General features: G+C 42.0%; 1 protein-coding gene across 3 annotated transcripts; it reads left to right on the forward strand.

Annotated features, from left to right (window-relative positions):
* Positions 1-338: 338 nt before the first annotated feature.
* Positions 339-25,092, forward strand: auh (AU RNA binding protein/enoyl-CoA hydratase). Of its 3 annotated transcripts, none has more exons than XM_018744913.2 (10): positions 339-433; positions 2,915-2,982; positions 3,067-3,154; positions 5,191-5,277; positions 5,446-5,538; positions 7,511-7,567; positions 20,191-20,378; positions 21,594-21,644; positions 23,064-23,111; positions 23,901-25,092. In XM_018744913.2, the coding sequence occupies exons 2-10, from the start codon at positions 2,932-2,934 to the stop codon at positions 23,976-23,978; spliced, it is 741 nt and encodes a 246-aa protein (XP_018600429.1). In that variant the 5' UTR covers positions 339-433; positions 2,915-2,931; the 3' UTR covers positions 23,979-25,092. The 3 variants fall into 3 exon arrangements, with proteins under 3 accessions (XP_018600429.1, XP_018600428.1, XP_018600430.1); XM_018744912.2 differs by lacking the exon at positions 339-433 and adding an exon at positions 569-841; XM_018744914.2 differs by lacking the exon at positions 339-433 and adding an exon at positions 1,119-1,187.

Below are 25,092 nucleotides of genomic sequence, written 5' to 3' on the forward strand. Positions count from 1 at the left end.
ACCCCACACCCACCAGAGAGCAGGACCTGGCCAAGCCCCCTGTGCCCCCCCCAAAAAAACAGACACTTCATCCAAAATTAAAAATATCTAACATTAAACTCTCTTTAGCCATATTCTTTTCTAATCACTTTGACCACAGTCAGTGTAGGGGTGTATTATGTATATTAATAAATTATTAATAGAGAAGCCTCAATCAGTGTTTGTGCTCTTCTCAGACAATCCGTTGGTCAAGTCTCATTTGCGTAACACTAACAGCAATCAAAAATGTTCACAGTCCCAAACAGGACTCCATTAAAGAATCCGTTTGGGCGAGCACGCCGCTCAAAAAGCAAAGCGAGACCTGCTCCGAAGTTAGGACCGCGTACGCAACAGCGCGGCCGCTTATTACACGTTATGCAACAGACCAGATAAGACGCGCACAGCATTTCGAGAGGTGAGTCACGTCATCAAGCGACGCGCAGGGAGTGTCACGTGACTTAAGAGCGTGCCATTATTGGTGCGCGGCGACGAGTCACTTGACAAAACCCGCCGGTCACGCAACGAGCGAGTCACGTGAGCAGGATACGCGTCGGCGGCGGTGGGTTAAAGTTGAGAGGGAGAGTGCAGTGCGCCGCCATGGCGTCCGTCGTAGCTTGCGGGCGAGTTTCTCAGCTGCTTAGAGCTGTGACCGCGAAGTGCGGTGGTTGCAGCCTGCGGGAATATGCCCCCCGGCCTCTGCACCGCGCCCTTCGCTCGGACGAAGCAGGGCGATGTGTTGGCACGGGGAGGCGCGCGTACGGCTCAGACTCGAAGAAGTTCACGGACGAGCTGAGCGTGAGATACCTGGACGGGTCCGACTCAGGTAGTGGACTCTGCTGCAGTGCTGGGCAGCGCGCAGCCCCCGTCCGTGCGGTCGCTCTGAATGAGCGTGGGCGGCCCCCAAGGCTTGTGTCAGCGGTACATGTCATGATGATTATTATATCATCGACATCATCATTATGTTCAACATGCCGATTTGTCCTGCACGAGCCACGACTTTTTTTCTTCTCCCTCCCCTCCAGCATGAGGACACCCCGGCCGAAAACATTTATTAGTCACTCATGATCATCATCATGTCCTAACTCTGTCGCTCATTATTCAGAGCCACCGCCCAGTACTTCTTGGCACATTCATTGACCTGGGCATTTGTTAGAGTGATTCAGATCAGGGTAAAGCACCTCGAAGGTAGTAGTGTAACAGCAGCGCGCACGGGACGCCGGGAACCGACACACCTGCTTTGGTTTCTTTTTTGAAGGTTACACACTCAGGCAGCCGCGTGCCGCCCGAACATGGAACTTTGAACGTCTCGCGCGGTGTGGAGCAAGTGCTTCTGCGGCATAGTGAGCTGATGAAATATTAAACGTGTTTAAAAGTTGCTGTTGATGGCGCCGCACGTCGTCTGTCTGGGTTATTCCGTCACTGCAGATCATAATAGAGCTGCATGCGCTGTCCAGAGTTACAGTTTAATAACTGATTCTGATTTGGTCAAACTCAAAGCTGTTGCCTGGACTCCAGCCTGGGTTCGAATCCCACTTATGCCATAGTGCATTTAATTAAGGTACCAACCTTGAATTGTTCTGGTAAAACAAAAATACCCTGCAGTATGAAATGGGTCTTTATTGTAAATAGTTTAACATTGCAAGTTTTTGTTAAACTCTGAGCTAAATAAATTTACTTTGTCCTGTAGTCGGCCTGCATTGCTTTTGTAACAATTTTGTTCCTCCCAATAAATCGGGCATCAATATTTTTCGGCCTAACTTCCCCTTCAAAAAGAAATATTGACTGTCTGACCAAGTTCTGTAACTATATAAATCGTGATAGGTGGTGTAAAACTCATCTGATCTGGACTCACTTTGCGTGTGATCTTTTAAGTTCATGTAGGTATAAATGTTCATGATTATGCTCTGCAGTCTAATGTAAATGTTTATATGTATCTTAAAAAACTCCTAGGAAGGTGATTAAGAATCTGTGATACTCTGGTAAATTTTCATGCAGCTGCTTGTGTGATGAACGTTGGCGCATATGGTGAAGGAAACTAACTGCACTTAAGAATCACACATCTGCAGCTATGTCTCTTTCTCCTAATCTAATGCACACGTTGTATTTTCTATGAGATGTATGTTGCTTTGGAGAAAAGCATCTGCTAAATGAATCATTGTAAATAAATGTAACTTTCACTGGAAACACTCACTAGTTTTTCATATTATTTAAAAGAAAGTTATTACCACATCAGATAAGGATTTGTCTTAAGGTTGTCCATGAAGTTAAAAACCACAGTCACTTTGGAACAGGTGGGAGTGAATTGTAAGTTAATTGTTAAAGCTAATATCAGTCCCAAAGTCATCATGGGAAGTTTCACAAAAGGAAATTGTGCTCTTTGAGCAGTACATGTTAAATAATCTGAGGAACTCTTTGGATGGATAAAGTGTATGTTTGCTTATGAAGAATATCTTACTGAGCATATATATATATATATATATGTGTGAATGTGTAACCTGAATGTTGTTCATTTGAGTCCCTCTTTTGCTACTGCTATAGTACCTTCAGTTACAGTTCTTACCCTGAATTATTATGATAAAAATACTCAACTTCATAAATGAGCCAATCATAATCACTTTGGATGAAAGCATCAGTTTAGCAACAGGTAAGATGGTGAACCAGAAACCAAGGAGTCATGGTAGAAGGCAGAATGAAATCAAAGTTTCAATGGCATTCATGTACACTTTACATTGGTTTTAATATTAGTTTTCTTGGAGACGGCATACAAGAGGATTTTAATCCCTTCCATACTTGGATTAGTCTATGCCAGTTTTAAGACAGGGTTCCTTTGTATTGGAAGGAAGGTTATTTAAAAGTCATATAAGTTGGTACTGATTTATTTTCTTTGTCTTTTTAGGTATTGTGGTGTTTGCAATGAATCGACCAAAGGCAAAGAATGCTATCGGCAAAAACCTGTTGACAATAGTAAGCAGAAGAGCATGGCGACACGGTTGCTGTGTGTGTTTTCAAGTGAAATCCTGATGCCTCCATCTCTCCTCTTCCTCCCAGATATCCGAAGCCTTGGATGCAGTGAAAGTGAACAATAAAGTACGGACTGTCATAGTCTGCAGTTTAGTGCCTGGAGTGTTTTGTGCAGGTATTGTGCATTTTAAAAACTACCAAGAGTGCGGAAAAGTGACAGAATGAGAAGGTGCCCTAGAAATGTAATTCTGCAGACAATCGCTTCACTGAGTTCCATTACATCAACGCCAGTCTTTTAAGTGCAGGATATTAATGGTTTCAGTACCTCCTATTTTTATAAGATAATCTGTATAGTGAAATATGAAGTGTGTAAGGAGTTAGGCAATTTTGTTTAAAGTTGAATGAGAAACATAAACCTATACATACTTTCAGCGTTTTGTTAGTTATTTCATTTTATTATGTGATTGGATGTGCTTTAGTATGATGTTTGTTTAGGTAAGTGTCTCTGAAAGCTCCAAAAAGTATATTTGGCTCATCTCAGTTTTTTTTTTGTACATTGTGCTTGAAAATTATTCTACATTATAATATGTTGTTAGACATACATTTTGTCTATATTTGTTAGCAATGTAATTTTCAACGTAGCAGCAGTAGTTTAGTGGGCAGAACTATTACATTACTATTGAATGGACCTGGGTTCGAGACCCACCTCTTGCTGTACTACTCTTGATCACAGTGCTTGCCCTGAACTGATAAAGTGAAAATTACTCTGCTGTGCAAATGGGTCTATCATTTTCAGTAGCATAGTATACAAACAATATTGTAAGTTGCTTTGAAGGAAACTGTCAGCTAAATTTTTAGGCTGGCAGCTAGCGAGATATTTTAAACTTTGGCTGCTTGTTGATTTGTCTTAGGGATGTTGGGCTGTTCAGTGTTATTTACCAGTGTTTGCATATCGGAGGTGGACTTGAGGGTTTTCAGCTCAGAAAAGCTCAGACGTATGAACACCTTCGCTTTATCTAGATTTTAAATGAAATTGGAGCCATTAGTAGGAGCTGTGATACGAGTGGTACGTGAGCAGTAGATGCTGAACTGTGCTCTTCCTGGCCAGGTTTATTACGCACCTTTGGACATGACCAGAGTTTTACCTCCAGTGACTGTGTTGAGAGTCCCAGTTACAGTCCTAGTTATACCCAGAAAATAGTTCTAAGCCAGCGAGTGATTGGCTGTCTGTTGGTCGTTCACACCTTGTTTCCATGTGCCCTTGTTGCATTTTAATTCAGTGTTAAGAATAACAAGTGCTAACAGAGATCCAGGTCAGCTTCAGTTATTGTATTTGACTGTGACTTATTTTTACTGGATTGTGATGCGTTGGTGGTTGTCTTGTAATGAATGTTTTCTCTGTCTTTGGTGAAGATGGTGGATGGTGGTTGAAAGTGCACGTTATTGTGTTATAGTATGATATATTGCATTATAGACATGTGAGTAGCACATGCCATCTGTCATCAAAATCTGTGTGCGTGTGGAAGCGACATTTGTGAGTTTTCAAGCAATTTCATTGAGACAAATCATTAGCCCGTGCGATGTTTTCCAGCGTATGCACGTCCACTCAGATTTAATGTTCAAAGGCGCAATATTCAGCCTTGTTAAGGTGTGCGACTAACACTTAATGAATTTGTCGTCTTTAAGAGCATCGTCAAGGGAGCGAGGAGATGTCTGGGCTGCCTGTTTCTCTCTGCAGATGTTTACAGAATGTTTGCTCGTTTTCTGGATAGCCTTGTCCTCCACTATGATAAATGCCAAAAATGAACTGAAAACACATTGTGAAAGCCTTTTTATTCTTGGTTTCTTAAAAATGAATGCAATCGAAAATGGCACAATTAGTCAAACTGTTAAATGACGCGTAGTCAGCGGCGCCCCTGAGACGATGGGCATAGTGATGCCGTTAAAGCTGCCTTCCTGTACGTTCGCTAATCCGCATTTGTGTTTACGAGAAGTCATATTTAGCTTTGAATAGCCCTACGCCGTGCGCATGCGAACAAACAGTGTGTCGCGATAGAAGCGCGTAAGCAAATTGAACAGAGCTGTTAAACAAATGGGTGAAGGGCTCCCCATTAAACACTGCTGAAGATAATTGCCTTTTCCGCTTGTGACAGCTGACTTTATTCATGGATGAACCTTTGTGTGAATGTTACGGATCTCCCGTTTAATCAGGTGCAGACCTTAAAGAGAGGGCAAAAATGGACCAGAGTGAAGTCGGCCCCTTTGTTTCGAAAGTCAGAGCGTTGACCACCGAGTTGGGTGAGCGAAACATCCAGACGTTTTAAAAGCAGCTCCGTACAGTCACATCGCAACAGTCCGGCAGCTTGAATGTTGCGGCTTCTGATTTTCTCTTCTTCAGCGAGTCATGTAAAACCTTCGCCGCTGCGCCGCTCCTTCCGTTTGAATATGTGCTTCTCTGGTGTTCAGGTAACCTTCCTATCCCAACGATTGCTGCCATTGACGGGGCGGCGCTTGGAGGCGGTTTGGAGATGGCCTTGGCCTGTGATGTCAGAGTTGCAGGTAAACCAGCTTTCATCCACTGGACAGGAATGAAGGCGCTACATCAGGAGTACGTGTGAGGTGATCAAAGGACTTGAAATGGGCTTTTTCACCAGTCGCAATTTCGTTTTATTCCTTCCCCCCCCCACTCTGTTACTGACATGCCACAGAATAGCCTCTTTCCAGAACTGCTATATGTCGGTCTTCTGGTTTTACAACTCACGAAGTGGGGTTTACAGAAGTAATCCGAAGAAGGTTTTGGCACCCACAAAAGTATTTAAGAGCCATCCATCTGTCATCAGTAACTGTTTATCCAGTGCGGGGTTGCGGTGATCTGGAGTGTTTCCCAGAAACAAAGGATACAAGGCAGGTTACGTCTTGGATGGGACATCAGTCCATCGCAGGCCAATCACACACACTCATTCTCTCTCTCTCTCTCTCTCTCTCTCTCTCTCTCACACACACACACAGTACATGCAATTGAGAGTCACCAATTCATCTAAAACACAAGTTCTTGGGATTGTGGGAGGAAACTGGAGCACCAAAAAGAAACCCACACGGAGAGAATATGCAGACTCCACACAGACTGAACCAGCTTCGAACCTACGGTGTTCGAATGATGTTCGAATCATCAACCTATGAACGTCGTGCATATCCAAACCCCCAGCCCAAGAGCCGAGAGGCACGATACAAAATTGTGTTGGGCCAGCCTGGGTGAGACTGTCGGAGATAAAGAATGTGTTTCTCGTTAGCCTCCAAAAAAGGTCCTTGCGGCATTTGTCCAAAATCAGTGACAGGAGTTACTGTGTTCTCGGAGCGGCATTTCGAAGCAAAACAACAGACTGTGTTTGTCTACTAACAGATGTCTGTCCCTGTTGATTTTCTCACCCAAGTTTCATTGAGAAGTCTGTTCAATTCTTGACATATTGTGCATGATTCATAACAGAAGTGACATTTCTAATGCTTTCGCACTTGCCTGGTTTGCTTCAAAAATATGAATTCAGGCCAAATGTTTATTTTAAGAATACGCCATTTTTTCTTTGTCTTTACATTGAATTATATTAAAAAATCTTGGTTCTTGGAAATATTTTGTGTCTGTTCTGCCAGGCATGGGATGTAAATATTTATGAAATTCCGTTCTGTATCTTAAGTCCAAATATATCGCAGTACATAGACAGATTGAACAAATGACAATTTTTCTCTTTTTTCTTTTTGTGAATGTGGATAATTGAGTTGTCCAGATCTCCACTAAGTGCATTAGCTCTTGACGTAAGTGGGTGTTTCCATGGATTCGGAATATTTACAGCAACCCGGTTGTCTTGTCCTGTTTTTTTTCTTTTTGGGGCTTGAATTGAGTCAGCAGCACAGTGGAGCAAAACAAAAAAATGTAAAGCAGCTAGCCTTGCGTACCATTCGGTTTTTAACACACTTTATATAATTCCTTTTCTGTTGGATATCCGTTCCTTAACCACTTTGCCATCTGCTGTCCAGAGTTAATTGTTGTACTAGTGGAGGGATTTTGTTCTAATTTTTTGTAATATAACGTCTCTGTGTGGAGTTTGCATGTTCTCCCGGTGTTCTTGTGGGTTCCTCTGGGTGCTCCAGGTTCCCACCACAGTCCAAAGTTTCAGTTGAACTAGGTGATATAAATTGCGCTTTGTGTGTGTGTGTCTGTGACTGGCATCCCATCCAGGATGTACCCTGTTCTCATGCCCTATGGTTCCAGGATAGGCTCCAGACCACCATGATACTGCATTGAACAAATGGTTATTGGTGACTGATGGATGGGTTGAATATTTTAACTTGCACATTGTGCTATGCTTTTATGAAATGTTAAATCTTGAGGAAGGTCTTAATCGGATGTATTCACTCTATCATATATTTTCTCTGGACATTTCTGTATTGCGGTCTTATGTGTTTTTGTGGGGTTCAAGTTCATTTTTGACGTGTTTAGGCTTTACACATTTTTCCCACTATATGCTTGTTCCCACAGCAACTTCAGCAAAAATGGGATTGGTTGAAGCAAAGCTGGCCATTATTCCTGGGTCAGGTAAGTTCCACTTTGGTGCAGTTGCACCATATGTTATTTGTAGTAACCTTCATTTAACTTTAGTGTTCATACAGTTTTATACATTTGAATTTCTTGCTCTTTTTTCTTTGTCTTTGTTTCTATAAATTGTTGACAGTCAATGCTGCAGTTGTACCAGACTTTTAGAAAAGCTGGAGAAGTCAACAAATTAAATGGACACATTGTTTATTTTAACAATGTAATAGCTGTGCTGTTCCATCTCTGATACACCTCAGATATATCTTTCTCAGAATTCACATGTTTTATGTTCACCAAAATAACCTCGTAGAATGGTTTTTATAGCTTTGAGAAAATTCCAGTGATATTTTGTGTAGCCTCTCTGTAGTTTCTGAATGAAGTGAGGAAAGCAATTCATTAGACCTTTTGGTCTTGGTAGCTGTGTCAACTGTAACCACAGTGTTGTTCCTTAACAGTACCTTGGTCACCATCGCTGCAGATTACATTTTTTTCTCATTTCCATAAACTTGTGTAGTACAGAATTGTGCTTGCCTGCGGCCTATTTCAGAAGCATAAGCATGAGACAGGGTTCACCCTGGATGGGATGCCAGTCCACTCCAGAACAATCACATACATAACACCCATTCACATATACAGTAAACCCTGTGGGCAATTTAGGGTCACCAGTTCACTTGAAAAAACATGCCTTTGGACTGTGGGAGGCAACCAGATCAGCTGGAGTAAGTGGTAAATTGTTTAATGAACTAAAATACAGTTGTAATAAGTTAAGTTTCGTCTGTTTTGCATGAAAAGATACTTTTTTCAGAGTAAAATCTTTATGTACCAGGCGCTGCAAGCAGTTAAGTTTAAACCACTTTCAAAGAGAATAAATGCTCTGTCTCCCTCATTGGATCATAATCAGTTATTTTGAGTACACCAGAAGGGTAAAAATGCAAAAGAATTATCACACATTATTCTCATGCTGTCTTTTTTTCTAAAATGTATGACTTCTCTGGGCTGTATGCCTGCTGCCCGCTGGGTACAAAAAATAGCTAAGGTAGTATTTTTGTATTTTATTACCTAAAAGACTGAGTCTTCATCTAGTACTACATGCCGTGGTCCACAGTGTTTTCAATAAATGAGTTACCCTCCGGTACCTTTTTATGTTCTCCGTGTATCACAGAGGCCTACGCTGCCGTGTAAATGCATGGTCTATACCTGGTTCATGATGTAGCGCTTGGCTGTCAAGGGTAATATAAGCAGGTTCCAAGTTAGATGGCTGTGTGTCTGTTTTCTGCCATTGGTGAAAATAGGTCACTGATCTTGGCCCCCCGTCAGAGGTGTTGAGATTCATTTAGGGTTGGATAGATGCTTGAAGTAGCGACTCAACGTTGGCAGGAGTCGTATCGCATGCAGGCTATGTCAGCTCTGTACCCTGAAATGACATGCTTGTGCCTGCAGGTCATCTAATGGGCAAAGCTACTGTCAAAGCTCTGGTCCATGCAGGATGTGTCAGTCTTGCATGTAGAGAACTTGGGAGCTGCTTGACTCAGACTTGCTTTTCATTCAGCGTGAGAAAAGCTGAGGGCCCAAGCATGCCTAGACAATAAGGAAAAGTATTCTTGTGTTTCTTCACTGTTGGCACAATTAGGGGTGCGACAAGAGACGGAATGCCTTAAGTTTTGTGTTTTTTTTTTCTTTTTCTTTTCCGAATGACAAATGAGCAAACAACACTTTGTTTCCATTGCCCACAGTGTAGCAGATAGGTAACAAATAACCTTCCAGTGCCTTGGCTTAAAAAGCCTTAATTTCACCACACTGCTTCCTGTGAACAACTCAACTCATAGTTTCCGTTTTTTTTCTCTTGGGATACTGTTGGCTAAGCCTGATATGATGCACATGGACTCATGACTAATCATCATAAATGGTCATTGCTCGCCCCACTTGGGTCATTTTCATGTGTAGTTGGGCCTTGTTGCCCCACTCAAGGGCAGCTGTTACTGTACTGCAGTTCCATTACAAAGGGCATAATGCAGGGCTCTGTCACTGCACAGTAATTCTGCCATGAAAATGTTGTCAAGTATGATTATTATTTTGCCATTTCCTAGTATAATCACTGCACTTTTATCCACATGGACCAGCACCCGTTTCAAGATATTTGAAGTAAAAAAAAAAAAAAAATACAGTTAAGTGCTGATGAGTTGATGTCAACTCTTGTACACCACATAGGTGATGCTTCAAGAACTTAACAAAATTTTTTAAGTTAATGCACATCATTATTCAGTTGTCACTCAATAAAGATTATTTAGACACTCATTAAAATAAAAAGCAGGATGCATAATGGCTTCCTGAAACAATGATAAAGAAACCGGCCTTTTATAGCTTTTCATGTAACAGCTCTAGTAATGAGTGCTGTATCAGTTGCATATTTTTCATATATTTCAGTGACTCACTACATAAGACTTGACGAAGTGCTTGTAATAAAGGACCAATTAGCCACTGAATACTAACACGAGGCAGCATTTTTGCGTTGCCGCACTGCAGAGTTAATATGTGAAGCACTTATATTGAATAGTTCTAATGGGGGAAAGCTGAAGTCATTCTAATGAGCAAAACTGAGATCTGAAAGGTGGCTCCGTGAAGATTTTGCCAATTTGCCTAAGCCAGCACAACCCAGCACAATATTGGCTGCAGTCGGAGGACCCTGATGCATTTACTGAGCAGCCCAAAAGTGTGGCCTTTCAGTGGGAAGCTATTGGAAGAGCTTCTTTTCTCACTGTGGACACCTCCCCGTGACAGCGTGAACCAGGGGGGTCCGATGACACAGAACACGAGTTACGGAGAGTTCAAGTTTTATTGCACGGTTGCTTCTGGACTGTTTAGGGACTACGACTAAGGGACTAAAAAGCCTTCACGTAGGAGGATGACGACAAGTAGTGTAGTGGTTTCCAGTTGTCACCGTGCAATCCAGGGATACACGTTGAAATCTCACTGCTGCTCCGGTCCCCTTGATCAAGATGCGTACTGTTAATTTCTCCAGTAAAAATAACTCAGCCTCTGTATGTGCGTAAATCATTGCAAGTACCTTACTGTGCCAACGTAATATTGTAAGTTGCTTTGAACAAAGGCAACACCTATGGGCAGCATGATGGCACAGCAAATGGCACTTTTGTCTTGCAGCACCTGGGTGGTGCGAGAGGATTTGGGTTCAATCCCCGTTTCGTTTGCGTTTGGAGCGAATCGATGACTCTAAATCTAACGCTGTAAATTACATTGGGTGAAAAATTGTTAGCTAAATACTACATAATTGTGTGTAAATGGCATTGGAGAAAAGTGTCTGCTAAATTAATAAATGTAAGTGTGGACTAAATGAACAATGTAAATGCTCAAAATGAAACTGCTGTTGTGCCCTTCAGCAGGTCATGTACCTTATGACGCTTGCTGAAGCAAGTAAAACACATGCACTCCTTGCTCATTACATAATGTGATGACGTAAAACTGTTTTGTGTCTAAAATTATTCACTGTATTGACCCAAAACATTGTCCAGCGGACCGTTTCGGCAAAAACAAAACATTGTTTTACGTTGTAAATAAGTCTGAATGTAAACCGCACCGGGTGAGTTAAAATTTAGTTACAAAAAAGATGAGACGTTTAAATTTGATACAAGTTTTTTAAAAGGGTTTTTTAATTCCCCCCCAGTCAAACACTTTTTGTAGTTTGTTTTGCTTCTGGTGCTCGAATATAATCTCATGGCCACAAAACATCAGTGTTCCAGTGACCCATTTCTGCTAATGTCCCATGAGTCCCAAAAGCAATGTGAGCTTGACCCAGATCCCCTTTGAAAACAAGGCATGTCAAGTCACAGATCTTTGCTTCGAAGTTTTACTGTTTTTGAAGCTTATTTTCATATCCGGCAATATATTTTGTCTGTCAATACCAGAGTAAGGTCACTGGACAGCAGGGTGGCACAGCGAGTAGCGCTGCTGTCTCACAGCACCTGGGTGGTGCGAGAGGATGTGGGTTCGATCCCCGCTCAGTCTGTGTGGCATTTGCATGTTCTCCCCGTGTCTGTGTGGGTTTCCTCCGGGTGCTCTGGTTTCCTCCCACAGTCCAAAGACATGCTGTTCAGGTTTCCCCATAGTGTGTGAGTGACAGAGAGAGTGTGTCTCATTGATGTATGGATGAGTGACCCATTGTAAGTAGTGTATCTAGCAGTGTAAGTCACCAGGGTGTGGGCTGGTAACACTACATAGAGTTCGTTGGAAGCTGCTTTGGAGGAGAAAGTGTCTGCTAAATAAATGAAATGACAGAACTCTGTAGGTCACAGTGTAACACAGTATGTTTTAATACACTTCTGCAGATTACCTCTGGAAGCTTCATGCTGAAGAGTGGTATGGAGGAAGGTTAATTTGTCATCGTATTTGCAGCAACTCCTGAGTGTAGGTTCTGTTTGACTTGTTGGTTGCTGGTTAGGAAGTTTTTCACATGAGGGAGCAAGCAAAGTACTCTTGGTAACATTGTGAGACTTGAGAAGAAGCTCGCCCCAGAATGGAATTTGGCTCTTAATGTGAAGAATTCCTCAACGTCTGTTTGTCTGTCTGTACTTTAGCAGAAGGGATAATCAACTTTGGCCTAATTCCTTTTGAACAGTGAAGTCAGGTGAAGTCAGCAGAGGAACAGCATGCACTGTTCTCGCAGGCAGTTAGTGGTGTTACATGACATCAGCTCAATGTTCTGTACATAGTCAACTTTGTAAACGCTGGCAAAAAAGTGTTCATGTAATTGTTGCACATACTGGAAAAAGTTCAGTGATAATTTTACATTTTAGTTTGTGATTTAAAAAAAACAAAGGTAAACATTTAATCTTTTTTTCCAAGTTGCCTTTAATGGCTGCACAAGTGGTAGAATGAGTTCGGCGCAGTCTGTTACAGGCCACGTTTGTCTGATTGTAGGTTGAGCCGAAAGAATCGGTGTAGCCCGCAGCTCCTGGCCTAGGCAGCAGCAGAGCAAATGTGGTGCACGCGTGTTTCTGCTGTAAACACAGTTTCCTAATTTTAGCCACCAATTTGTCACAGTGTCAGACGCTGGCAGCAAAAAAAAAAAAAAAAAAAAAAAGACCCAGCAAAAAAAGGAGGGAATTCAGTTATTAAATTAAGTCGAGTGTCATCAATGGCAGCGTTAACAGAAGTGGGTCAGCAGGAAAGGGGTCAGAATGTAAATGAATACGTGTTGAATAGAGCCTAGAAATAGCCCTATTGCCTAGTGATGAGCGGAGGAAATTCGAGCCCAGGAACACAACCTTTGAAAAGTGGACCAAAAGTGCGCTATAAAGCCTCTTCAAGAACTCGATTGCAGTCGTGTGTCTGTATGTGCATGCCCGCGTGTGTACTGTATGTTCACATACTGTACGTGTTTATGAACAAGGCTTTTGTTCTTCTGAACCTTTCCAGGTCATTGACGCCGTTGTAGAAAATTGCTGTCACACACTATCTGCCAGTGTTTCAAACAGGAGGGCTGTTCAGGTTCCAGAGGTTTCACGGTAGCTCTTCTGTCGGGTCATCTCTTCATTTTTTTTTTTTTCTTCTTGTTTACAGCTTTTAATACCTCCCACGTAGAATTTACCACCTGCCCATCCATCTATTTTTAGAAACTGCTTTGCCATAGAATTTTTCTGTGGAACCGCGGTAAGCTGTGACGGAAAGTCATGCTGGTGGAGGGGTGTGGGTGAGGTGGGGTATGGGCTGGCCCCATGAGGGCTTTAGTGTTTATGAGAGGGTGGGTGTTGGCAGGTGTCGCACCCCATTTACCCAGCGGTGCCTTTTGGTTAACCCATTAATGAGAACTACAGCATAAAAAGACTTAAAATCCAGTCTCATCCCAAACTTAGCCTGTCGTTTATTTAACAAACTCTCTTTCTGGCAGTATTGGACAAGAACAATGAAAACTTACTGTCTGTCAAAGTCATTGCTTTTCACTACTGTCAAGTGTGTCTTCACCTTTTCACTTCAAAAGCATGAAATGTTTGCTCTTAGCAGTTTCTAAGGCCATGTAGAAAAACCTGTGAAGGTTGTACCCTTTCGAAAACCAAATGCAGCTTCTCTCACAGGTTCTTTTGACTCATTTTCCAGGCTTCCATCTCCTGTCAAATGTTCAAAGGTTCTTTTGCTGCCATGTGACAATTATGAAGAGACTGGTAGAGTTCACCGGACACACCACCAAGTTGCCATTTACAGCTGGAATAGTGGTAAAGGATCTCCCTTTGCGGACTAGATTTCTTCAGACCTGACAGTTATTTTTGGCTTTTAGCATCATGACCACCAATAAAGATTTTTTTTTTTATTTTAAAAATTAAATTTTCAAACACTCTTATGTAAGTTGTCAAGTATGGTGACCAGGGTAGACCTACTTGTGCATAGTCATTAGTAGGGGAAATATTCAGCTCATTCAGTCACTTACCTTTTAGGAATTATTCTGACAACTTCTAGATTTTGAACCAAGTCAGGAAAAGCCCAGGGGAAAGCCATGTGAACACCCTGGGGACATACGAACTCCAAGCTGAAGCTAAATATGGAACCTAGAGCCCTGGAGCTTTGAGGGTCTAGCACTGAACCACCGTGCTGTACTCCAGCATCATAGTGATATTCATGGTAATGTTATGGTGCGATTTGGGTGGAGTGGACAGACAAAGTGATTTGCAGCATTGCATGAGGCTTCAGTCAATGGAGTGTTATTCTGAGAATGCTCTCCTATGGGTAGGTTATGCTCCGTTCACATGGATTGGGAACAAGGCTTGTCTATTCCTATAGCTTTTTCCTCTCTGGTCTCCTCTGTGGTTTTTTTGCTGCTTCAGATCACTAGTTTGGATAATTTTTAAAATGATTTGTAAGAAGCCCTACATCGCTAAATTGTAAGGGGGGAAAAACAAATACTTTTGTTGTAGTTTTAATATTTAGAAGTTAAAAGCATATGACGTGTGTTACAAATGTTTTCACTGGATTTACAATGTAAGCAAACAGTTTTTGCTGTTCGCTTTGCAATATTGTGCTCAAGACAGCCGGAGCTTCACCTGGACAGAGTTCCCTCGCGGCGTCACCAGCCGTGTTTGTTACATCCAGGTGACCTTAAAGGTTTACGCGCGCACACATACACAGGTAGGTGCTTGTAACAGCTGTAGGACATTGGTAGTTTTCTCGCCTCCATCCTGTCAATTCAGATGTGAACAATGAGCTGTTTCTGCCCGTGATCAGCTGGGGGCTATCTGCATTTGGAGTTCATCATATTTTTGCATTTAACCGCTTGTGACTGTGTAATGTGTGAAAAGCGTGGTAGCACGGTATTGTAACAGATATCAGGCAGCATAGCAGTGCCACTCCCTTTAATATCCTTTCACATGTGCATTCTTGCCGAAAACCAAAAGAGGATATGGGCTAAAAAAAAGTGGAAGCTGTGCCATGTGAAGGGGGACAGTATGAGTCAATAGAGGATTAGCTCTGAACTCCCACAAGCTTCTGTGTTTCTCCTGAAATGCCAGCGACTTTTCATGGTCCCAAGCCGTTGTTCCACAGGTAATAAACACATGACATGAGCACACTGGAATGGGGGATCAGTGTGGAAGAAGCTCACACTTAAAAATCAAACTAAACTTTAAAGGCAAAGAAGCAAATCCTGCCCGTACAGCTTTGCTGCTGTTACAAGTGTATGACATTGGACTATCATTGCACTTGTAGCATTGATGGTATGTCAGCATCTTTTTGTTTACCCCCCTCCCTCCACCACCTTATGCTGGGCTGTTGTTGTTTTTTTTTTTTTTGTTGAGCTGTCTGCTTTGACATTTAAGATGGGAATGATACTGGATGGTACTGCTTCCTGGCTTTATCGTCTGACTCTCACCAGTTGCAGAAAACATTTACAGGTAGGACGTCAGCAAGCATGCAGATATGAACGTCTCCTGCAGGACATTATGCTTTCGCTGGGCATGTCCAAACACAGAGCAGTGAAAGATAATCCTGTTCCCAAAGACTGTGGAACATCGGGAACCTTTTGTGGGTGAAGTTTTCGGCTGTTGCGGGTAGGGAGTAGGGGGTTGGGGGGGGGGGGATTATGATGCAATGATTTCCTAGAACTGTTTGCAACATGACTAGATATAAAAGTGGTTCATTACACAATTGGGTACACATTACACAATCCACTGTGCATATTTTATTATTATGGCCAGGAAATACCGACCATTTTACCGCAAGAATTAGTCACATAAAAATGTGAACAGTGACTTTGTGGAAGCAGTTCTTTCCACCCTGTATAATCAGATTCATGTCAATGAAATTGAAGAGTTGAGGAAGAGCAGAGCAGCATCACAGGGAATACAAACTGAAGTGGGGAAAGGGTAGTGTTGTTACCCTCTTGCTTCAATGGAAAATAATGGCCTAATGTGTCCCAGTACTGAGGATGTTGTAAAGTAAATATCCTTGTTGAGTTTGGCATGGTGTGCTCATACACAGTAGCTTGAAATGTGTTGAGAACACACACACATACACACAGAGCTGTTGAGTATTGCTTCACTGAAGCCCTGTGATGCAATATATGCAGCCACAGCCATGTGTAAATACTTTTTCTTCCAAGTGCTTTTGTAACAGTTGGGCAACAAGGTCAAATTTTAACATCCTGTGTAGCAGAATATCATCTGAAAGTTATTTTTATGATGCATTATACAATGTTGTGGAAGGCCTGACTTGTGAAATGTTCCACGTCCAAGATGTCTGGGGAAGTTTGAAGTGAGCATACGGTGCTGTGTAAATTACTTTATCTGTACCATCAGAAAAAAAATCCTAATGCGTCAGTAACCACATAATAAAGTGTAAGATCCACACATCAGGAATGTTAAACTGTAAACGTGAGCAGACAAAACAGGGGCACCCTTTCTACACTTAAAGCTGTGTGGATCAGGCCTTCGTTCACAGTACCTGGAACACTATATTGTATATGCACCCTTAGATATACATACGTAGAATAAATATTATTTTGCAACATGTATTTTACATGGGGGGCGCAGTGGCGCAGTGGCGCAGTGGGTTGGACCGGGTCCTGCTCTCCGGTGGGTCTGGGGTTCGAGTCCCGCTTGGGGTGCCTTCCAATGGCCTGGTGTTCCCATCCTGGGTGTGTCCCCTCCAGCCTTAACGCCCTGTGTTGCCGGGTTAGGCTCCGGTTCCCCGCGACCCCGTATGGGACAAGTGGTTCGGAAATGTGTATTTCACATGTTCAAATCAACTGTGGTTAAGTTCCATTCCTGAAGGTTCTACAACAGGTAGCAGATAGTCTAGTAGTTGGAGCTGTAATGTTGCACTCAAAGGAGCAAGATTTGGTTCCAGCCTCCTGCTATTATACCTTTGTTCAAGGTACTTATCTTAAAATGCTCCATTTTAAATTGCCCAGTTGTTGAAATGGGTAAATCAGTTACTGTCAGCATCAGCTAAATATAATAGTAATAGTAATAATATTAAGAGACGCCTTTTTGGACTCAACATTCCAGCAAGCCAAGATTCCTGGTACACCACCTGCTGTAGGAAGTGGACACTGCTTAAATGCTAATACATTTATTTTTACATTTCATTAAGTAGAAGGACGGTATGTTTCAGTCTGCTGCCATTGCAGAGCTCTGAGCAATCTCACAAAGTATGTTGCTAAGTCAGTATAATTGCTGCTCTGTGAGCCTGGTGTTAGAGCAGTCTCTGGTTTAACCATTCAAAGCGGTCAAATGTGCATTACTGATCTACCAAGGGGTGGAAAGCATGCCTGTGGCTCAGAATAAATAGGATCGCTCTCATCAGGTCCTTTGTTATGCTGCCAAATGTACTCCTCAGAAAGGCCCCATTAATTAACATTCTGGCCTGTGTTTTCCTGCCTAGCTGGCAATTAATTTAACCAGCATTATTTAAACAGAGACAAGAAATATTCCCTCTTTCCCCATGGTTTTTTCAGTCTCCCTTTCTATATGGAAAGTTGTGAACCCACAGTCATTATTTATTATCTGATTTATTACCATTATTATGTAATTTACCATTGCATTGCTTAGTTCAGTGGTTAAGTCCTGGTGCACTTCTTTGTGTATTGGTTTTGATTGATCCGACCTTGCAGTTAAATTAGTTGACTTTACGGCATTGGTTTCATCAGTATTTACAGTGCAAATGTTTTCCTTAACACTAATTCCACTTAAAATTTTAAGCCCCTTAAGTGGTGTTCCGGTCACTGGTGTTCAGTTTCACTTGAGTCACTTCGTTATAAGTGCCATATAATTTCCAAATTACGATCTTGCTCTCTATCTCTTGCTGCTTGTCCTAGGCAGGGTTAAAGTGGCCTGGAGCCTCTCCTGGAATCACAAGGCACTAAGCTATTTAGAGTACACCTTGCACAAGATACCCCTTCATCACAGGGTAAATTTTCATATTATCCATTTGTAAAGCTGTTTTTTACTTTAACTATCTAGCTCAATAGTAAAATAGAGGGGTCTTTCCTGGGTCACAAACCTTGTTCTTAAAAACCCTGCTTCCTCTGGTGTGTATTTAGAAATGATCATTTTTATACTGTGATATTCAGTGCTTTGTAGTTTAAAAATTTGCTTCTTCAAATGTTCCAGTAATTTTGTTTTTCCATAAGCATTTTGGCAGGTTTTCACTTTGTCAGTGGAACCAATACATAATAGAGTCAATGTACTGTGGTGTCAGTATAATGCCACGTTCTCCTTAACACTTCTTCAGGGTTGGCTTTGTGTTCTCGAGTCTGAGGTTTATCTTGTTTTTTGAATGTACCCAAGGAGCTAAGCAGGTTTATACGTCAAGTTTCTTTTGAACAAACTTTTTTTTAACCTCTGAGGTATTGACTTTTTCTTTTTTAGGTAAATAGGAAATTATGATCACACCTTCACAATGAATAATGAAAAAGCTGTATTTACTAGATACAGCTTGAACTCTTCAACATTAAAGGAACAAAGAAAGAAAAACAAACAGTACATAGGCATTAACTAAAGTATAAAAATTTTTCTGGCAAGAAGGGTAGCAGTGTACTCTACTGGTCTATGATAAAGGCTGAAGTGGTCATGGGTATTTCTTAAAGTATGTTTTTAACCAGTTCCCTTGGACTTGATTTGGACTTTTGACCAATTTTACAACTGCAGCAATGAAAGATTGATTTTGCCAAGTGCTTTAAATCATATTTGCAGTGTATGATTAAGTCACCTGTGTTATGTAACCTTGTCACTTAAATGTTACAAGTGGACTTTCTGCTGTAGACTCATTAAACCTCCATGTCGCTTATCAAATATATTTCAAAGGCCTTCCCACACTTAAGTCTCCTACCTCTTTTGAGCTGTTGCATAAGGCAAGACTGAGATCATGTTTTAAGTGCTAAATTGATTTGATTTTAAATCTTCAGCTTTTGTTCGGGCAGACGGGCAGGGCCACGTTGACACACCCGTCTTGACTGGTTGAGCTGATCAGAATTTGTGCGCATTTTGGGGTGTTTAGGGATGAACGCAGGCAAAACTCACAAGTATGGGGGGCAGAAGTGTTTCATAATCATCAGAAAGGCTTCGTTACACAACCAGGTTGTTGATGTAGTGATTGCATGACTGCTGACCTCGCAGCGGCATTCAAAAATTGCAGGATTCCATTGCATTCTAATTCCGCCTTTGAACGTCTGCTTCTTATAGTGTCAGGCAGTCATGGAGACCCGCTGGTAATTGAGTTGCTTCTTGAAACGTAATACTCTCGTATGGCCCGAGTGCTCCGTGTGTCCTATGACCCTACAGCTGTGCTGCAGTAAGTCATTCTTTAAATAGGTGACCTCATCAGTTGAAGAACTGGTACAGTTCCCATCAAGAGAATGACTGTGCTTTCCAGAATTATGTCATTTAAAAAAATAAGACCCTCGTACTTTGGTTTTTGCTGTTTTAGTTCTGCTCTTTGGAGCTCTAACAAACACAGCAGTTGTGGGTGGGTGGGTGGGTGGGTGGTTGGTTTCAAATTTTTGTTATCCAGGAGGAAATTGCACAAGGTTACAACAGCATACATTCAACAAAGTAAAGGAAGACATTGAAATTACACATACATTTTTTATACTTGTCGAAGTAAGGGTGTAGACGGTGGATAAACAGCTCAGTATCATTCAGGCAGAGGGGAGAACTCATCATAGAGCCTCATGGTCATTGGCAGGAATGACGTCAGGTAGCACTGCTTGGAACAGCACAACTGGAACGGGGTTTTGGTGAAGGTGTTTGGCCAGTGTGCTGCGTACAGAGTGAGGGTCGATGTCTGCGATGTCACATACGTTACACCAATACCGCAATATGTGCAAATCTTTGCTTTCGGCTGGAAAGAAGGGAGTGGTGATTTCTGCTACGGTAATTGTAGTACACGGGGGAACTGAACTCAACTTGAATTAATTGTTGTGTTGTTAGGTCAGCCTGAACTGTGAGGATTAGAGTTGGTAATTGCTCTCCCTTCAGATTATAAGTCTTGGGTGGTTTTAATGACTAACTACCAGCATTCTTAAGAAAAGGAGGGAACCTTCCTTCTCTGCAGTTTTCCTTGTGGTTAGTAACACATGGTGGCCAGAAGCAGTCCTTGTTTCACGAAAAACTCCCCTGCTCCCACAGGAGGGACACAGCGTCTGCCGCGGGCCATAGGGGTGTCCATGGCCAAGGAGCTCATCTTCGCGGGTCGGGTGGTGGACGGGGCGCAGGCAAAGGAGCTGGGCCTGGTGAACCACGTCGTGGAGCAGAACAACAGCGGAGATGCGGCCTACCGCCGAGCCCTGGACCTCGCTCGGGAGTTCCTACCCCAGGTAACGCCCATCGCTGACCGGTTAGGACAAACTGTTAAGAAGGTTGGCAAGTAAGGATCAACATAGGATTTTACCCCCGGGTTTTGTTGCTTCAGCCATTCCCTTATCCCAGCTACTGGGTTATGTGTACATATTGAAGTCTCCTCTGTCTCATCCTTTAGTTTGGCTTGGAGTTTCATTCTGAGTCAAAGTTACTGTCAAGCTTCTGCCAGGAAAAGGAAAAGATGATGCGGGTATTTTGACAGACTGTAGCATTACTGGTTTAACTGGATCTCTGTAAGGAGTTGACTGTTCTTCCTATGGGTTGCACAGCAACACAGCGAGTAGCACTACTGTGGGCTGTCCATCCATCTGACCATAGATTTGAATCCAGCTCAGTCTGTCTGAATTTTGCAGGTACTCTCCATGTGTGCGTGGGTTTCCTCCAAGGGCTCTTGCGTCCTCCCACACTCCAAAGATGTGTTTAAGGTTAATCGTTGATTGTAAATACAGTAGTGAGCCATAGTGAGCAAAAGCATGTGCAACTACCCTACGATGGATTGGTGTACCATCAAGGTGTACCTGTCTGCTTAGTGACCAGGGAATCTGGGATGGACTCCGGACTGCCCTGACGCTGACTAGGACAAAGCAGTTAACGAAAGCGCGAGAATGTTTTTCATGTTTTCACAAGAGATTCAGCAACCAACTTAATTTTTTTGATTTAGGATTTGCTAGGTGATATGTCATCTTAGCTTCTCAGGAAATAACGGGGACAAAAGTCTTTCTTTATCAGTTGTCAGGTTGTGGGCAGTGTGCTGTTTATAACCCCTTCATAGCCGTTTATGCATTTTCTTTCGATCTGTTTTTCAACTGAATGCTGACAAAGTGCCAGATAAAGACTACATGTTAAAATTTTGCATCAGATTCCATGAAAGCAATGTAATGTTCTCGTATTTATGCAAAAGTAGTTTGCAAAGCACAGCTATGATGGTTCGCTTCACACTGTCTTCTGAAGGTCCGTCCTGATGCACAACACATACAGCTATGTGTAGGTGCACAAGGTTTATTGTACACCTGACATTCCTTACTTTTTAAATCAAATGTGTCCTCTTGAGGCATGTCATTCGGTCTCCTTCCCACTCGCATGAACCTTTTACTGTACAAGACCTATAGAAGTGGTCTTGTACAGTACGCCTTTTAACACAACTTAAAAGTTATCCTTGTTCTGAATTTCAGGGACCCATTGCAATAAGAATGGCAAAACTTGCCATCAACCAAGGGATTGAGGTAAGCTTTTAATATTCAGCAGCGATTTTCTTTAAGTGTTCTGTTCTGAATGCAAACATTTAACTGTGTCTCTGTGGGTAATAGATACTACATTATGAATGAACCAACCGTGTGGCTTTCCACAGTAGCATTGTGGTAAAATGTGATGAAGCAGTGCAGAAGTTTTCCCTTCAGCCTTGCTGTAATGTCTCATTCGTTCCATTAAGAATATTCCTCTAAGTTATCGGGCTTATAAATTTAGCAGTTGTGTGCTTGGGAGGGGTGGGTATTTTTGCTGGTGAGACCCAGAAACTGAACCAACTTGTGAATAAAGCAGGTTCTGTCGTGGGTTTGACCCCCAACTCAGTGCAGGCAGTGGCAGAGGCCAAGATGAGGACAAAATTAGAGTCCCTAATGGACAGTAGCTCACACCCCACCCCACCCCCCTCCCCCAAGGTGCTCACCATGAGCCCCTTTAGTCACTGGACTGTTGAGTTACGGTGCACAAAGAGGCACTTTGGTGGATCCTTTTTACCAATAGCTATTCACTCCCTGATGCCAGTCAAGGGTGTGTTCGCTCCTTCATGAGGTCATTGCACTGGTTAAGTCACTCTCACTTTAGCTGTAGTATATCTGTAACTTTTAAATCTTCATTTTCTCTTTTTTTTTTTTTTTTGTCTTGTTGGTATACCTGTGCTTTGTTATTATGTGTCATATCTGTGGTTATGCATCATGTTGAGCTGGTATGTGTGAATTTCTCTGCAGGGATTAATACAGCATTATCCTGTCCTGTCCTAACAACTCAATTACAAGTTTTAACAAATTACATAGTTCTCTGCATAATGGGAAGTGATACATATGTTTTGATGCTGTGTGATGTGTTGGCAATCGCTGACATCGCCACTGCCTGCTTCAGCCGGTGAACCTCATCAACAGTGTAATACAAAAAACTAAGAACATGTAAGCAGTGTGTTCTGAGTAATATCTGTACCCAGCTTTCAGGACCTAATGGACTAATGCTGGTAATTTTTCTTCAAAAAAAGTACAACATAGCTGCGCTGAATTTCTCTTTATTTACAATACAGGCTTTTATTTAAAAGTGAATTCTGTGAACTGCTGTGTATAGCTTTTTTATGGTTTTCGCTGTAAAACTAAACAATTTTCTGGTGTAAATAGTGTGGTTTACATTTCTGGGAATCATAAATTTCACCGTACAGTGGGGGGGGGGGAAAAAAAAATGCTGCCTTGGTGCTTTTCTATGTCTTGAGTCACAGAATCAACTCTCATGTGGCAGTGATTGTGCTTCTCGGCAAAGAACAATTACTCAAATGCACTTTATTGCCTGCAGTTTAGAGCGGGGCGAGACCGAACGTGTGAATAATGGTCGGATTGCTTGTGCTGTTTTTGGTATAACAAGCTTGTGCTTTCAAATTTCTCCAGGTGGATTTGGCAACAGGTTTGGCTATTGAAGAAGCCTGCTACGCTCAGGTAAGTTTCTTAGCATGTAGTGCCATTCCTGCATGTGCAACTTAGTGATAGGCACCCAGGAAGCACCATGTTCTTGAATTTCGTATTGGAAATTTAGGAGCGATGGGTCTTATGTCCTAGTTATTGGGAGCAGGTAGCATAAAGTTTAGAACTGTTACCTTGCAGTGAAAGGATCCGGGTTCGATCCCCACTCCAGCTGCAGTATTCTTACTCAGCGGTAGGACCTTATGTGGCTTAGTATACAAACTTAATACTATACGTCACTTTTTAGCGTCAGTGTAATAGGCCATTACTGTTACCATTTTGCTCCAGAAAGAGGTGAATGACTCCAGTTGTCTCTCTTGCACAAACACTGCATAAAAATAAGGGTATCAATAGGTCTTAAGTCCCGTGACCTCAGCACAGACACAGGTCAGCTCAGTGCTAGAATGGAAATAAATAAATGTAATATAAATGGGGATGAACTGGCTTTGGGTAAGTGGTTTTAAAAAGGCAATCAGAAAAGTAAAAATCTATGCGAATATTACCTGCAGTATATTTACATTGCAGTGGGAACCAATAACTGGAGTGTTTAAATATTTATTAGTAATTGTCTGGCCAATTTTTTTTGTTTTACTTTGGTTTTTGAGCGCTGTAAGTATAATGTGAATCCTCTTCCAATTTGTGAAATGTCCCTGGTACCATTTGCTTCACTTTGGGTAAATAAAATATAATATTCTGATTGTTTGTTTGTCTCATGAAAATACCTGTTGTTTTTTGCTTGCTCATCACATCTCCATCCTTTCCTAGGTGATAACAACAAAAGACAGAATCGAAGGCCTCACAGCCTTCAAGGAAAAGAGACCCCCGCGCTATAAGGGGGAGTAATTAGCCTGGCCAGTTCAAAAGAAGAAGCCACTGCCTTCGCTTTCATTTGCACGTCTTTGTGTCTGATATAATATCCGTTCGTCCCCCGTACTCTACGCATGTGACACGCGCCTTATGTCTGAATGTACGTCTGAGTATCCGTCGTCTCGCTGCTTTCCTAGAGGAGTTGGGACGTGCTTTAAAGACCACGGGAACTTGTGGTGCAAATTGCTGGTGAACCACTAGAATGGCTCTTTGTTTCATTTCGCTTCTCCTTCCTGTTGGATTGTGCTGCGTTACGAGTCACCGTTATCTACGTATATCCTGTACTGTCCACCTCCAGCTACCCTTTTCGGGTCCTGTTGTCCTGCATTATGTAGATACTGTTGTCTGGGCTTTTTTTTTTTTTTTTTTTTTAATTATTTAAAAAAAAAAATTTCTCATCACTTCAGCATTCTGATCAAATGTGTTTATCTAAAATACAGGGGTTGTGAATGTGAACGCCTCCATTTCGAAGTAGGATGGACTGACTGACACAGAACTCCTGTGTGGTCCTCTCTTCTACTGAAAACGATTGCAGTCTGACTGTCGTGCTGATCAGTTTATTGTGGGAACCTCTTTATGGCATTACAGGCACAACCGTTATGACCCAGAGGATGGCTTTTGAAGAAAAAGCAAAATTTTGAAGGCTTAAGAAGGAAATTGTCCTTTATTTTAATAAGATCTTGGACGTGTAACAATAAAGGGATTGTTCTAGTCTCGCTGCTGTTTATTCCTAGTGCTGAGCTACACAAATACACTAACAGTCAAAAACGAGCAAAATACATTTCAGTGGTAAAAATGCTATTAGTCTGTCAAAAAGTTGATACATAACTGACTACTGTTTGTGTAATTTCAAAATGTGATGTACAATAGGTGTTTGAAGAGATTGCTGGCTATTCAGTAAAGGTAAGCTTTCATTTTTCCCTTCTCATCATCTGTTGACCTTTTTTTTTTTTTTTTCGCTCTCTGTAGCTTCCAGAGTAAACCACCGTGTATAAAACTATTACCAGCAGTAAGTTTTGGGGTTTCTCCTGCAATCCTGGAAGAACGCTTAATGGAATGATTGTAAAATGTAAAAATAAAATTCACAGTC

Source organism: Scleropages formosus, chromosome 6 (assembly GCF_900964775.1).
Source record: "Scleropages formosus chromosome 6, fSclFor1.1, whole genome shotgun sequence".
Classification (NCBI taxonomy): Eukaryota; Metazoa; Chordata; class Actinopteri; order Osteoglossiformes; family Osteoglossidae; genus Scleropages; species Scleropages formosus.